The following is a 13,436-nucleotide window of genomic DNA, read 5'->3' as shown; positions in this document are numbered from 1 at the left end:
TCATAGCTCAAGCCCTAACTCCACCCTAAACATGTCATATATTCACACAAATAGATCCTTCCTGAGTCATTGCAGGCTTTCAACAGAATACACTGCTCACCCATGAGAATCTATTAAGTTAAGACCTTGCTCTCAGCTGGAAAACATTAATTCTCTTCCAAAAAGGCACACTATACCTTCTTGGTCATTAATATCCCATCATTCTTCTGAGCTGAGTGACAAGGCAGGTAAGTCACCCAGATCTGAGACAATGTACAAGGCTAACTCTACAGGGAGATGTTTGGAAAAGAGAAATCACTGCTCCAGTTACTGCAGCAGAAAAATCAATATTTCACTGGCCAGGAGAGTCTCCAAAGTGGCCCCACTTGGACACCAGGTATATTAGAAAAATGGAATGATGATGATAAAAAAGCCACTTTTGACCCTGAAGTGTAAGCATACCAGGGTACTGCAGAGACCTTAAGGGGTGGGCAAATAGCTGCAAATGAAAACAAAGGTGTTAACACAACAACAGGAATCCTTCATAAGGCTGCTACTGATCCACAGCATCAAATTAGTTTTGTGACCATTCAAAACCAGAATGCAACACCATTGTTCAATGCTGAAGATGGTGCACAGGAAACATCCTTAAACAGCCTGGAAAACGTGGTGGGGAAGGACAAAATCACCTTCAAATGAAAAGTAGAAAGTGGGGAAGGGAATAAGGAAGAGAGAGAGCTGGTGAGAGAGGAGAAGCTCAGCATTAAGAGCACACCTCCTGTTCACTGAGGGTTTGCCCCTTGTTAGCAAACAGTGGCATTGGTACAGGCTGCCAAAAACCTGTCTGGGGCTGGCACTGGTGCTCAGTGGATCAGGGAATAACCTAATCCAGAAAAAAGGCAGTTGTTTTGGCCACGGAATTGGTAGAGTGAAGGAAGAGATGGAAAAGCAAAACCTGGGGTCTTTAGGAGGGAGTATGGCATCCCCAAAGCAGGCAGCCTCCAACTCTGCTGCTCTAAGCAGTAAGATCAGCATCAATTAGCACCACCCCACTTTTTCCCTGCTGTGGTCACTTCATCTGAACCCACACTAACAAGAGTTTGTGACAACATAGCAAAGCCATTTTAGAGACTGACCAAAGCTAAAACTAATGCAGCAAAACCTTAAGTTCTGACTGTGCTGCAGCTGTTCTGTTGCCATCCTGTCCATATGTGTTTCTCTGCTGCTTGCACTTATTCTGTGAAGCTCCTGGAGAGGAGACAGTCTCTGTCCTGCACCTCTGCAGCCCTGAGAAACCTCTCTCAGCTCACAAACCCTCCTCAATTGTGGGTCCTACAGGGAAAAAATACAGTGTTTGAGGAGATGATGCACCAAATGTCATAGAAACTTCAGGTCTCTGAATTCTTACAAAACCTCTGCATAATATATGGGAAATAAAAAGTGGAAGCTGCTGACACTATTACAGCAGGCTGGGAATAAAACATTCCTACTATCAATAGCTACACTGAGCTCACTGGAGTTAGCAGACAGTCTGATCTCACCCAGACTGCACAGCTTGGCCATTCCAGCTGCGAAGTGCATGATGCATTTTCAGCCTTTAGTTTTCTTTTTAAAGCAGGGAAACGGCACTGCTAGAAAATATATGGGTTAAGGACATCAGTGCTATTGCTGAGGCAGAACAATAATAACTTCAGCCATGATTTATATAGCTAATTTCAGAATAAAACCCTATCTGTTTTTAAAAAAAGACCACAGAATGACCTGATTTTGTATTTGGCAGTGATTAGAGTTTATACTGGACAATGTTTCAACTCAGAAAGCATGCAAATAGAATATTTTATTAAAGTAAGAGACAAAAGGGGTCTTTTCTTCTTTATGCGCCCTCACCACTGCAACAGATTTTATCAGGCTGCAGCCAGACACACCAGCTTTCCTCTCACCTGAAGTGCCTGATTTTAAGTGAATTACTTCTCAAACCAATATCCATTTCTCTCTTCTATAGGCTCTATTTCTAGTTTATGGCCCATTTGTTCTGTTTTAAGCTACCCAAGATAATTTTTTTTGGTCATCTAAAAGCTTCAGAGTGAAGAGTCCAGAAAAGAAACGTATATATCATCCACATTAGCTGCTAATCCAGGGATGTGCTTTTATAGTGGCATCTAAAGCTTGTTTTCCTACATCATCTGAAGCCAATTCAGTGCTCTCTACTAGAGAAGAGTGTTCCTCATGGAGATATACAGTCTAACAATGCTTTTAAAGATGGTTATATTTAAATGACAGCATCACAGCAAATCCTGTGACAGAACCCCCCATTTCAGTCACTGTGCCACAAGGTTTACAGCCTGACTTTGCTTCATTCTCTGTAAGGAATCTTGAACCAGAGAACTGGGTTTAACAAAACCATTTCCACCTGCACCCAGTTTCCATGCTGCATTGCCAAATAAAAGGAGGAAACTGAAGGACTGGAGGGGTGGATTTGGAAGCAAAGTCAGGCTGTGAACACTGTGCTGCCTCAGCTCACCTAATTCATGCCATGTGTTGGTAGATCTCTAAGGGACCTTGCTTACAATTCTTCCTGTAAAAGAGAGTTTTAAAAATGGAGAAGGCAGAAAGGTACCTCTCAACCTTTCACCTGTGCACAATGCAGCATCATGGGCTGTGTGGGCCAACAGCCAAAATATTACAAAAAAGTGAGAAGAAATGTAAGACAGGGTGGAAAGGATAAGGACCTTAAGATGGTCATCCTGTTTCTGTGGTGAAGGCAAGGGAGGAACCAGCACAGAGATGCTGATCTAGCTGAAGCATCTGATTAGGAAAACCCACTTGAAGAAGCCATTCTGAACAGATGGATGCAATTGGGCAAGATGCAATTGTCAAGGGCAGAGCTTTTCTTAAGCAAAGTGTGAAAGAACAGGACATTATGAAAAGATGCTCCGGCTTTGAGTGGTTAAGAGAGAACCTTGAAAGAAAAAAATGTCAGCCTGAAAAACTTCTACTTCAGTCAAAATTACATTGCTTAAAGAAGTGATGCTGGCTTTCAGCTATTCTGCATACAGAAAAGAGGAACTGAAATGTGTATGTAATTAATAGTATAGTAAATCAATTTACCTCTTCCTTTTATAGCTCAAATATTACGTACCAATACTTCTTCCCTAACCATTTTATGAATTGCTTACCTCATCAAGTCTTAAACTATAGATATATACACACAAAAATACAGACACATATATAGCATTAAGCTCCATCAAATCAACAAATAAACTGAGAGTATATACAGAAACAGCACTTCTGTTTAAATGCAATACAAGACTGAGTGGGGCATGAAATGCTCAGAAGTCTTGGCTCTTCTATCCTTGAATAAATCACTGAATAAGTAATTGAAACAGTTTTCAAAATGTGAAAATCCTCTTAGCATGTGAGCAAGCCAAGGCAGGGCTAAGGCAGCTTTCTGAAATTGGCCACTACACTGATCACTGAATTAGTGTTTAGTATTGTGGACTGTTCATTTTTATTTCTGCCAGGGGCAAACAGGAGCGATCAAGTCAGTGTGCCCTGTTCCCTGCTTGTTTTTTTCCAGTACAACTCAATGAAGTCAGCTTTGACTCTTCCTTTATTAATTTTATAGCCTATGTGACAACTCATGCTATTCAACAGTTATGTTCCTTTTTCCACAAACTAAATGAAATTATTAAGCAAGACTAGCTGAAGCTGATGGAGAAGAAAAATCTTTGTCTCCATCATAACACATTAAACATGACTGTTTTACTATATGGGGTATGAAAGTAGACACTAACTCATTTCTTTGCTCTGGCTATTTTTTAGGAGTTCACAAATAATGTCCTTCAAGATTTCAGTGTTTCTTTTAATATGCCCCATTTTCCCCACATGTATTTATGGCTGAAAGATCAATTAGAACTCCATTGTGGGAAGTAATTTCAATTGGTTCAATTACCCCATGTAATTGTTTCAGCAATCATATTATCAATCAAATATCCATTTTAATTTTTATTTAGAGATTCAATTACCAAACATCAAGCAGATGTAAACACTTCTTTCAGTACTTCTTTCCCTTTCACCCCTCAGCATCCTCTAAATCACAGAAACATGCATGCAGTCCTTTAAAACCTCCATGAAACTTTTAGGGCTTCCTAATGCTTCCTTCTCAACACACTTGCTGAGGACAAACCCATTTTGTTAGATCTGGGTGTGGGGACAGAGACACTCCCATCTGCTCCTACCCCATGAGCCCTCCAGCTCCAAAAGCCTTCCTTAATTTATCTGTGCTTTATCCCCCTCTGCCTTTCAGGTGGCACAGAATCCCAGTTATCTATTCATTATCTTTACAGAAGAATTCTGTTTCATAGTGCTTTTACAAGAATATTTTAATCAGTGGCTGATCCATTTGGAGCTAGTGCTCATCTTTCCTTAGAGAGTCCCTTCTCATTCAAATGCTGCTAGTAGGTATTGTTGTTCAACTATTTTTACATGTAATTCACTAAAATTCAGAGAGATGACTATCAAGCAAGTCAATATTTTACACTCCAGCTTGAATCCATTTTTGGATTCAAAATGCAAGTTTATTTTTTGCCTCATAAGAGTTACAACCAAAGTAGAACCAGCCTGGAAATGAGAACACCCGAATGAAATGGCAAACTAGTGGTTGCAAGAATGATCAACATATCTCCCAGAGTCCAGAGAGAACAAATGTTGTCAGAACAAGTAGTTACAAGTCCATTAAAACTCCCCAAGGAGAAAGAAATGCAGAGTTGGTTAAACATTTATAGGCACCTGTGAGTTTTAGTTACTGTATGCATAGCACAGTACAGCTTCCTCCCAAAGCGACACCTGCTCTGCTCTCAGATCTTTGTGTTATCACCAAGAACCATTTAATCTAAGTGAATAAAAGGCTCCTTGTGCCTTCCCCACTGACTAATTCAAAAAAATAAAAATGTTAACAGCCATCTTTGCCCAGCCTAGGAAAACATGAGTCCACCCACAGGGATTGTAGTTGGAGCTACGGGAACATGCACAGCTTTACAGCACGCTTCAGGTAAAACCAGTTAAAATCCCCAGTATGGCTTTGTAGCATTTATAGAACAATATTATAAATCAGAAAGAGCAGTTCTCATCACGATAACACATTGAGACTCCCAGAGCTGAGCTCTGCCTGGTTGCCTTAGAGATCCCAATAAATGCATGGGGTGATTTCTTTACCTGCTTTATCTCTGATAAAGGCACCCAAATAAAAAGCCAGGCTGGGGCATGACACTGACACAGCACTGTGGCACTTAAAATGTCTCTGAGTAAAACTTCTCAACTGCAAAGACACTTCAGTCTTGGGGACAGCAGCCAACCTCACATCTCTGGGGAGAGTAAGGAACAAAGGAAGAAGAAACAATACCCCTTTGCCCCAAATCCCTTTTACCTACCTGCACAGCCAAAAGCTAGGTGATACCTAGAAGATGGGCTGAATTTGACACAACACACGTTAGCCTTGGCCTCAATGCTTGCAACTGAGTTGTCCAAGTTGGTAGACCACAGTTTCACTAGAGAAAGGGAAAAAGAGACATGAATCAACAAAAAACAAAAACATGAACTTCATCTGAAAGGCCTAAAATCTAGTTGTTTAATGAACAACATTCTGGAAAGCCTCAGTTGCTAAAACATTAGTGAGTCTGAAGGGTCAGCTGTCACTGGTGGTTGGCAAGTTTGAGAATATTCTCAAGACCACATTGTAAATATCAGAGCAGGTGATTAACCACATGCTATAATCTCAGTGCTTAAGGTTACTGCAGTGCAGATTCATACAACCAAGGACAGGAAGGCTTACATTCTTTTTTGTTCCTTCTCCCTGTGCTGGGATGCAAGAACTCCACGCTCCACAGCAAAATTGCTTTGCACAGAATAAATATACCTAATTGCATGCACAGTGAGTGAGAACAACTTGTTTTATCCTTGAGAAACTGGCACAGACAGGAGAGAAATCAGTATGCTGGCTTCCTATGATGCAATAATCCCTTGGTACAAGAACTTCACTGTTCTATGAGAGTACCACATGAACACTGATTAAACTATGTGCTAGAAAGGGCTCTTCCACCAAGCACTCCAGTGCTTCAGAGAATGACCAACAAAAAACACCAGGGCTTTTCAAACCACAGCCTTCCCCACCTGCCAGAAACACTTCAAGCACCATTTAACCTTAAGATGAAGAGTGCCAGGTGCTCCTCACATAGTTAATCTTATTATTAAAAGCTAAATGATGCACTGCCTTTGGCCCAGATAAAGGAGCAGCAGATTGGCATCAAGCCCCACTAATTCATACAAGCAGAAAAGCCTTAAACATCTCCCCTTCCTCTATTCTCCATGAGTGGATCAAGCTGTACTGGAGTATCACAATCTGAGGCTGGAAGCAAAGCAAGCTATGTTAAACATATTATTAACATATGTTAAACATGCATGTAGCAGCTGCTACATGAAGGGTTGAAATCCCCTCAAGAGATCCCCTTGAGCTGCATGGGTTTCTTCAGACCTGTGGCAAACAGATCCTTCAGTCTTCTTACTGAAAGATCACTTTGGAGGTGAAGTGAGCAAAAATAGCCAAACAACAGGAACCTTGCAAGCCACTGTGATCAATACATGAGAGATCAGCAAATTTATGGGGTGTCCCCACCCTCTGAGGGGCCCTCTGTGTCACCTGCTGGCCAGCGTTTCCCAGGGGCTTTGAGGGAGAAGCAAGGTTTCCAGCTGGATTATCCAAGGATGTTTTAGAAGATGAAGGAAAAGGAGGAACACTGCAGGTTGGTTCCAGTGTTCTTTTTGATAGTATGGCAAGCAATGAAAGCAACAAGGCTGGGCTGATTCTGACCATACAAGGATGGAGGAAACAGCACACCTCAGAGCACACCAAGGAATCATTGTAAATACAGCACTGTGTGGATATCTGGCAGCTGCCTGGAACCATCAGAAAGCAGCACACAAAGACACCAGCAGAAATACAAACCCCAGGGGCATATTCTGTTTGCCCAGAAGCATTATGTAAAATTCAATTAAAACAGCACCCTGCCTCAGGTTGGTTTTCAGAAATAAATGCATTGTCATTGATCAGAGCTATAATACTCATCCTAAACACCTGGTTACATGTTTAAATGAAAGAAAAGCTTTGCAAGCATGGCTTAAGAAGCTCTCTTCTCCCAGGCAAGATGGGATGATAAAGCCTCTCCACCATGTTCTGCACTTGGGGACAGAGAGGAACAGGGAAGAATTTTGGAGAACAAGAAAATATTTACATTTTGCTTAAATGAACAGACACCAAGAGATGAGTAGTCTAAGTTCTGGTGGCAGTAAAGTCCATCAAGCTTATAGATTAGATAAGAAGCAAATAAAACATGTTTATGAGAGAACAGTGTCAGTAGACAACACCATTTCAACTTCAGGAGTGTGGGGTGGGTACATGATCTCACATTCAGAGCAAAACTCTGCCAAAATCTAGTGTTAAAACAACACGGGCTTTCTTTAAAGCTTTCCACCCGCGTACTTAAAGCTGCATCCAATGCAGCCAAGTCTCTCCTTGACCCCCCCAACAAACAAATGGCCATCTGGTCCCAGCTCAGTATCAAAAGCTAATTGAGGGCTCTGCTTCAGCTTGGCTCTTTTTTTCATTCAAGCTTGCAGGTCATAAGCTGAGCCATTTAATCTGGTGAAGAGACAATCCATGTGCTCAAAGTCATCATAATATTTGTTACAAGTGACAGGCACAGATTAGAGCCTGCAATTTCTGTGATCTAACTGCTGTGAGATATGCAGGGCTCCAATTAAATCTTAGTCAGTACCATAAAAAGGATAGATGGGACACATAACAACACATAATGAAACATGTCAAGTTTTACCTAGAACTGCCCATTATTTTTTAAAAAGAACTGACAGGTTAATAAAGCATAATTCATAAGGGTAGAGTTTATTTGCTGCAGCTTTCATGGGTTTTGCTGGGGTCGAGGCAGTAATTATCCAACACAGATGTCTTGGTAACATCCAGAATTGTGTTGATGAGACAAGCAACCATCTGAGATTGACTATTTCTGAAACACATGTTCTCAAAGCATATTTTCTCTCATTTTGCAGCTGCTGAGAGACATCTTTATGTGGCTAAATACCTACCCCTCACTATTGTATTAAAAATATGCCTCCAGGACAGTTTTTTCAGTTTAAAATGTTTTGGCCTTTTCAAGATATTTTTTTAGTTGAAGATTTACACCAAATGTGTAAGTTCATCAGTTAATTTTCCATGCATCATTTCTGTATCTAAACAGTGACTGGAAGAGGCAGAAGCCTGTACTACAATAGCTGAAGGTTGATGTTCACAGTTGGTACAAAGAGTAAGGATGTTTCATCCAGCCTGTCACTTGTGAGTTCTTATCTGCTCATCTGCTGCTACTCTGGAGAAGCTCTAAGCCAGGAATAGGATCTTGCTACCAGAAAATTCATTTGCAGAGATTAGCAGAATGCCTAGGAAAGGAGAAAGCTGCTCAATTGTACTGCTAGACAGACTTTTGGATCCACTGCCTCATGCAGGGGTCAGGCAGGTGGTGTAAACTGGTGACTGGCAGTAGGCAGTGACTGCAGGGCACTCTTTGCATAAGGCACAGAATTTACTATCAATAAAAAATAAATATCAACATCATCTTGACTTCTTCAAGGCAATTCCACTAAATCAATCCAACAATCTTACAAATCTCCAGAAAATTACTGAATTTTTAGCCAGAAAAATGACCAAACTGAAGGTTCAACTAGATATTTTGAGACCAATAAATACCAACACCTCAAGTCAACAGAAGCTGAAGGAATGAAATATCAATGAAAATGAAGTCCCAAACAATCCAGTGGAAGCTGGTGGAGCAGACTGAGCTGCAGTTCTCAGGCCATTTCCCCTCTGTAGAAGGCTTTTTTTTTTTTTTAATGAAGCCATATCTGCATATCTGTGTTGCCTTGCTGAATTAAGTGCACTATAAAAAAACAGCTGCAGGACTAGTACCAGGGTCTCATTTATTGAGGCAGCATGGAAATTACTTTCCTCAGATGTAATGAGACACAGGCCTGCATTCCTCCTTGCCAGGAGACAATGAAAAGTAACTATTGCTACAAACTCAGAGCTCTCAGTGCTCCTGCTCTATCCTACCTCTCACTTTTGAGCCCAGAATAATGAAGGAACAACAGATAGAAAACCATGCCTCTTTCTTAACTTGAATTTATCAGTGCTTCTTCTATTTTCTTCAGTTTCAGAGAGCTTCAAAAACAAAGTCAGACCACAGAAACATTTGATCACCCCAAAAAAATGCCTCTATCCCAGTGAAGACAAATTCTACCCACAGAACATCACCAAATATTTCACTGTCCCTCATCTGCTAACTTTACAATGGCCATGAAACTCCACCCCCAATGCAGAACAGACAGCTGAAAGTCATTAGCTAAGTGGATTAGCTCTAGCCCTGTCCTGGTACTTTGATGGCATCATTTTGCCTTGACAAAATTCATCTTTTCTTCTCCAAGAGCAGAAATTCACCCTTTCCTACTTACATGAGTATCACAGCTCCTGCCATTATTATGTGCACAAAAGAATTTAAATTAAGGCTGTGCCTACTCCCCAAGCTCCTTGCAGAACAAGTAAACACCAATTTTGCTCACTGCTATCTAGTTAGAGTATACCTTTGGGTCCCTACAGACATACACAAGCACCTCTGCCCCTTGAAAAAGAGAGTGCATAACAACTGCAGATGAAAGTGAAGGGTTTGTACACACACTAGTTATTCAAGTACAATAATGCTTTCATGCTGTCATTATCTGCTGTGAAAGTAGGAAGATCTTCCACAGATAAGCATATTCTGGATTATTTTCATCTCACAAGATGGACAATGCAAGAACCTGAGGCCCAAGGATGCTGCTGCTAATTATAGGAGAATAATTTTCTGCCTAACAGCACTGTGAGCATCCCCTTTGCAGTGCCTGAGCCCTGGCAGAGAGAGCTGAAAAGGATTTCTCATTCATAAGCACCTTCTCCAACACACATGTACTTTCAGAATTAGCTTCTGACTCGAAAAAAAGAGGAGAGACAGGCAGATACACAGCAAGCAGGAAGAACTGGCAAAGCTGTCCCTTTTTTGGCTGCCTTGTCCTGACCACTTGACAGGGAAATGTGATACTTGTGCTTGGTGATGAGATTGGCTCCTGCACACCCAGTGTGGCCTCAAAGGGGCAGAGAAATCAAAGAGGACAGGAAAAGTAGATAAAGGATCTCTCCTTCCAGACACTCTACCTGGCCACACATCTACTATTGCGTATTAAAACTGACCAGAACTCGACCAAACCACCATGAACATGAGCAGAAGGACAAAATTTAAAGTTAGGCAGGTTACAATGAAGACATTTGTCGTGAGTGTTACCATTTCCTCACATTTAATTCTTTCAGTGCGATCAAATGGAAGATGGACACTACAACATTAATGTGGACATTTTGCTGCTATTGATCTGTACCTCAAAAACTTCTAAAATCTCTGCTGAGACTCAATTTGTCTCTAAAGGGCTCTTAATATATGCAAATCACAGGCAAGTCATGGTAAAAAATAGAGGATAAAATGTTCCAGACCAGTTTTATCCACCAAAACCCCAATACACCTTCAAAGGACCTTTGTGAATTGAAATGCAGGTTATGTGGATCTGCAGGCTTTATTAGAATAATTTCTAAGTAAACAGTACACTTCTACAGACAATTACTGAAGAAGTGAACAGTTAAAATGAAGACAGAAGCTCTGCCTGCAGCTGGGCTTTGCAAAACTGGACACCTTGTTAACATGCTAATAAATGCAGATCCACCTGCCAGATTAGCTTTTTATATGCATGGCAAGAGTGGGGAGCACTGATGAAGAGGCTGTTAACTTACAAGGTGAATATTCACTCCTGCTGCATTTAAGCACACCTGTCTTCCACCAGAAAAGGAAGGGGAAGTGTACTGAAAACATTTTAAAACCACATTAAATATAAAATAATCATTGAAGTTTTGTAAATGGAATTATTAGTTGTAGGAACTGTAGTGACAGAACAAGGGGAAGGGTGAGATGGGCTATTGGGGAGAAATTCTTCCCTGTGAGGGTGGGCAGGCCTTGGCACAGGGTGCCCAGAGAAGCTGAGGGTGCCCCTGGATCCCTGGAAGTGTCCAGGGCCAGGCTGGATGGAGCTTGGAGCCACCTGGGACAGTGGAAGGTGTCTTTTTTTTCAGCAGAAGCTGCAAAAAAATGAGCTTTAAGGTCCCTTCCAACTCAAACAATTCTATGATTCTATTATTGCCAAATGTAATTGAGGAACATTAATTTCTTTTGGAACAGCATTTAAAAACTTTTTGGAAGGGGGGAGCAGCTTACAAAGTTCAGCACTGATGAAAAATTAATTTATCATTTCAAAGCAAATCATGAAGAGCTCTGTCCAGAGCTCTCTATCAGCCCATCTGGGAGAAGTGATCTCCACTGCTTAGGAAAGGAACTTTTAAACTTTTGCTGTTAAATAACTCTGATTTGATACTGTAAACATTACAGATAAAACTCTCATTAATTAGGGAGGAAGAATTCTACACCTCCCTCAGTGCTATCCTCTTCTTTAGGAGCTTCCTATACAGAAGAGGAACATTTTTTACCACCACGTAAAAGGGCTTGGCCGAAGGGTTCTCCAAAGTGCTTTTTCAAATGGGCCCAGGAGTGTGAAAGGCTGAGAGCTGCTCCCAGCACTCCTACACAATCCACCATCCAACTCAGAGCTCCAAGAAACACAGTCTTTAACATGCAGAGCTACAGGTAAAAGAGCAGCAGGCATTCTTTAACTGCTGCTGTTTTACTGACAGCCTTGTTTTTGAAATATAAATACATGCTGTTCTTTTGAAAGGCCCTGAGGCTTTAACTCAACAAGTTTAACTAACGTTAAAACACATTTTGGTTTGTTTGGAGTTCAGGAGAATGTTAGCTGAGAGTACATTACACAAAAAAATGTGAAGCAAGAGATGTTAATCCAAACAAAGCTTCTCCTTTCTCTAGGATCCAAATGGTTCAGTAATATCTTGCAACATTACCTCAGCAATTACAATACTGAAGGCAGCTGAGGAATCAGCTACTTGAAATAGCACATTTTTGTTCTTCCTATTGAATACACAGAGCTTGTGTCTCCTACACAGAGTCTGAAATAAAACAGTACCTTTGGCATCATCAGAGCCTGAAGCCAATAGCTTAGGGTCCATCAAGTTAAAGTCAACACTCCAGCACCTTTTCTCATGCTCCTGTTGAGAGAAACAAGAACTCTATTACAAGGTAGTGAGCTGTAATATGATAAAACAGGAAAAGAAAACACACATGTTTGGTATAAATTGTCAGCAGGGACCAGGAGAGAGAAGCTTACTATGTTTAGCAGCTTTTCAAAAAATATGTTTTCTCCTAATCAGATTGATCCTATCAATATGCTAGACATGCCAGGAAAGCAGAGAACACTAGACTGGCTTTTTTAAAAATTAAAACTGATTTCATTTTTACTTGGAAAAAGAAAAAAAAATCAGGATATACACATTAAAAACCTGGTTTTGCAGCATTATTTGACTGTCTGTGGTTCCACCATGACCGACTGCTTATCCTAGATTGTAGCTGTATCTTTCAATACTAATAAGCAATTTTTAAGTATTTCCCAATACTGACAAGATGCTCATTTCAACCACTTCCTCTCTGAAAGTTCAGGAAATCCTCACCTTCCTGCTGAGATATTAAGTAAGTCTCCTGGAGTCTAATCCTCTGTTTTACCACTGAAATAAATATTATTAAGACCGCACACTCTTCCTCAAAACACAGAAGAGCTGTAATTGCTATGCTATCCATTCCACATGAAAGTAGAGCATTACACTGAATAAAATCTGAAATTCAGTCAAACCCCTTGTGTAAAGCCTTCACACAGGCTTACAAGACAAAAAGCTCACAAGGATGAAGTCACTAAAGGGTTTCAGTACATGCAAAGCAGATGTCAATGTCTCTATGTGAATCCAAATAAAAACTTTAAGTAATCTGATAGGAAGCAAAATGAGTTTGTTTTAACACAAGCAACAGCTGGTCGTCTCTAGGTTCATTATTCAGCCTCAAAGAAATGCAAAATGTATTTGAGGGGAAAACAGACTAGATTTATTCTGTCCAGTATAATTTCTTTCATTGAGATACGCAAAGGATTAGTGAAAACAGGCATTATAAAATGACTAAAAAACAATGAGAAGGTAAACAGTGGCCTAAATAGGAACTTTTGAAAAAACCTTCCTCTTTTGTTTCATAATTACCATTGAAATCAACGGCAAAACTCCCATAGTGTGACATATTAGGACTGAAACAACAAACTTGAGTTTCCTAGATTGGTCCAATTCCTCACTAGCTTACAGAACAGGGGTTAACAAA

At 40.6% G+C, this 13,436-nt stretch overlaps 1 protein-coding gene across 5 annotated transcripts in view; it reads right to left on the bottom strand.

Annotated features, from left to right (window-relative positions):
* The window catches only part of COP1 (COP1 E3 ubiquitin ligase), a 124,746-nt gene that overhangs the window by 49,237 nt on the left and 62,073 nt on the right, over positions 1-13,436 (bottom strand). For all 5 annotated transcript variants that reach the window (XM_064719990.1, XM_064719991.1, XM_064719992.1 and 2 more), the window contains exons 14-15: positions 12,208-12,289; positions 5,409-5,525 (exon numbers count right to left, since the gene is read on the bottom strand). In XM_064719990.1, coding sequence (XP_064576060.1) covers positions 5,409-5,525; positions 12,208-12,289 — 199 coding nt within the window. The remainder of the gene's footprint in view (positions 1-5,408; positions 5,526-12,207; positions 12,290-13,436) is intronic.

The sequence above is a fragment of the Zonotrichia leucophrys genome, chromosome 8 (assembly GCF_028769735.1).
Source record: "Zonotrichia leucophrys gambelii isolate GWCS_2022_RI chromosome 8, RI_Zleu_2.0, whole genome shotgun sequence".
Classification (NCBI taxonomy): domain Eukaryota; kingdom Metazoa; phylum Chordata; class Aves; order Passeriformes; family Passerellidae; genus Zonotrichia; species Zonotrichia leucophrys.
The sequence above is the reverse complement of the archived record's forward strand: the minus strand, read 5'-3'. Positions and strand labels throughout refer to the sequence as shown.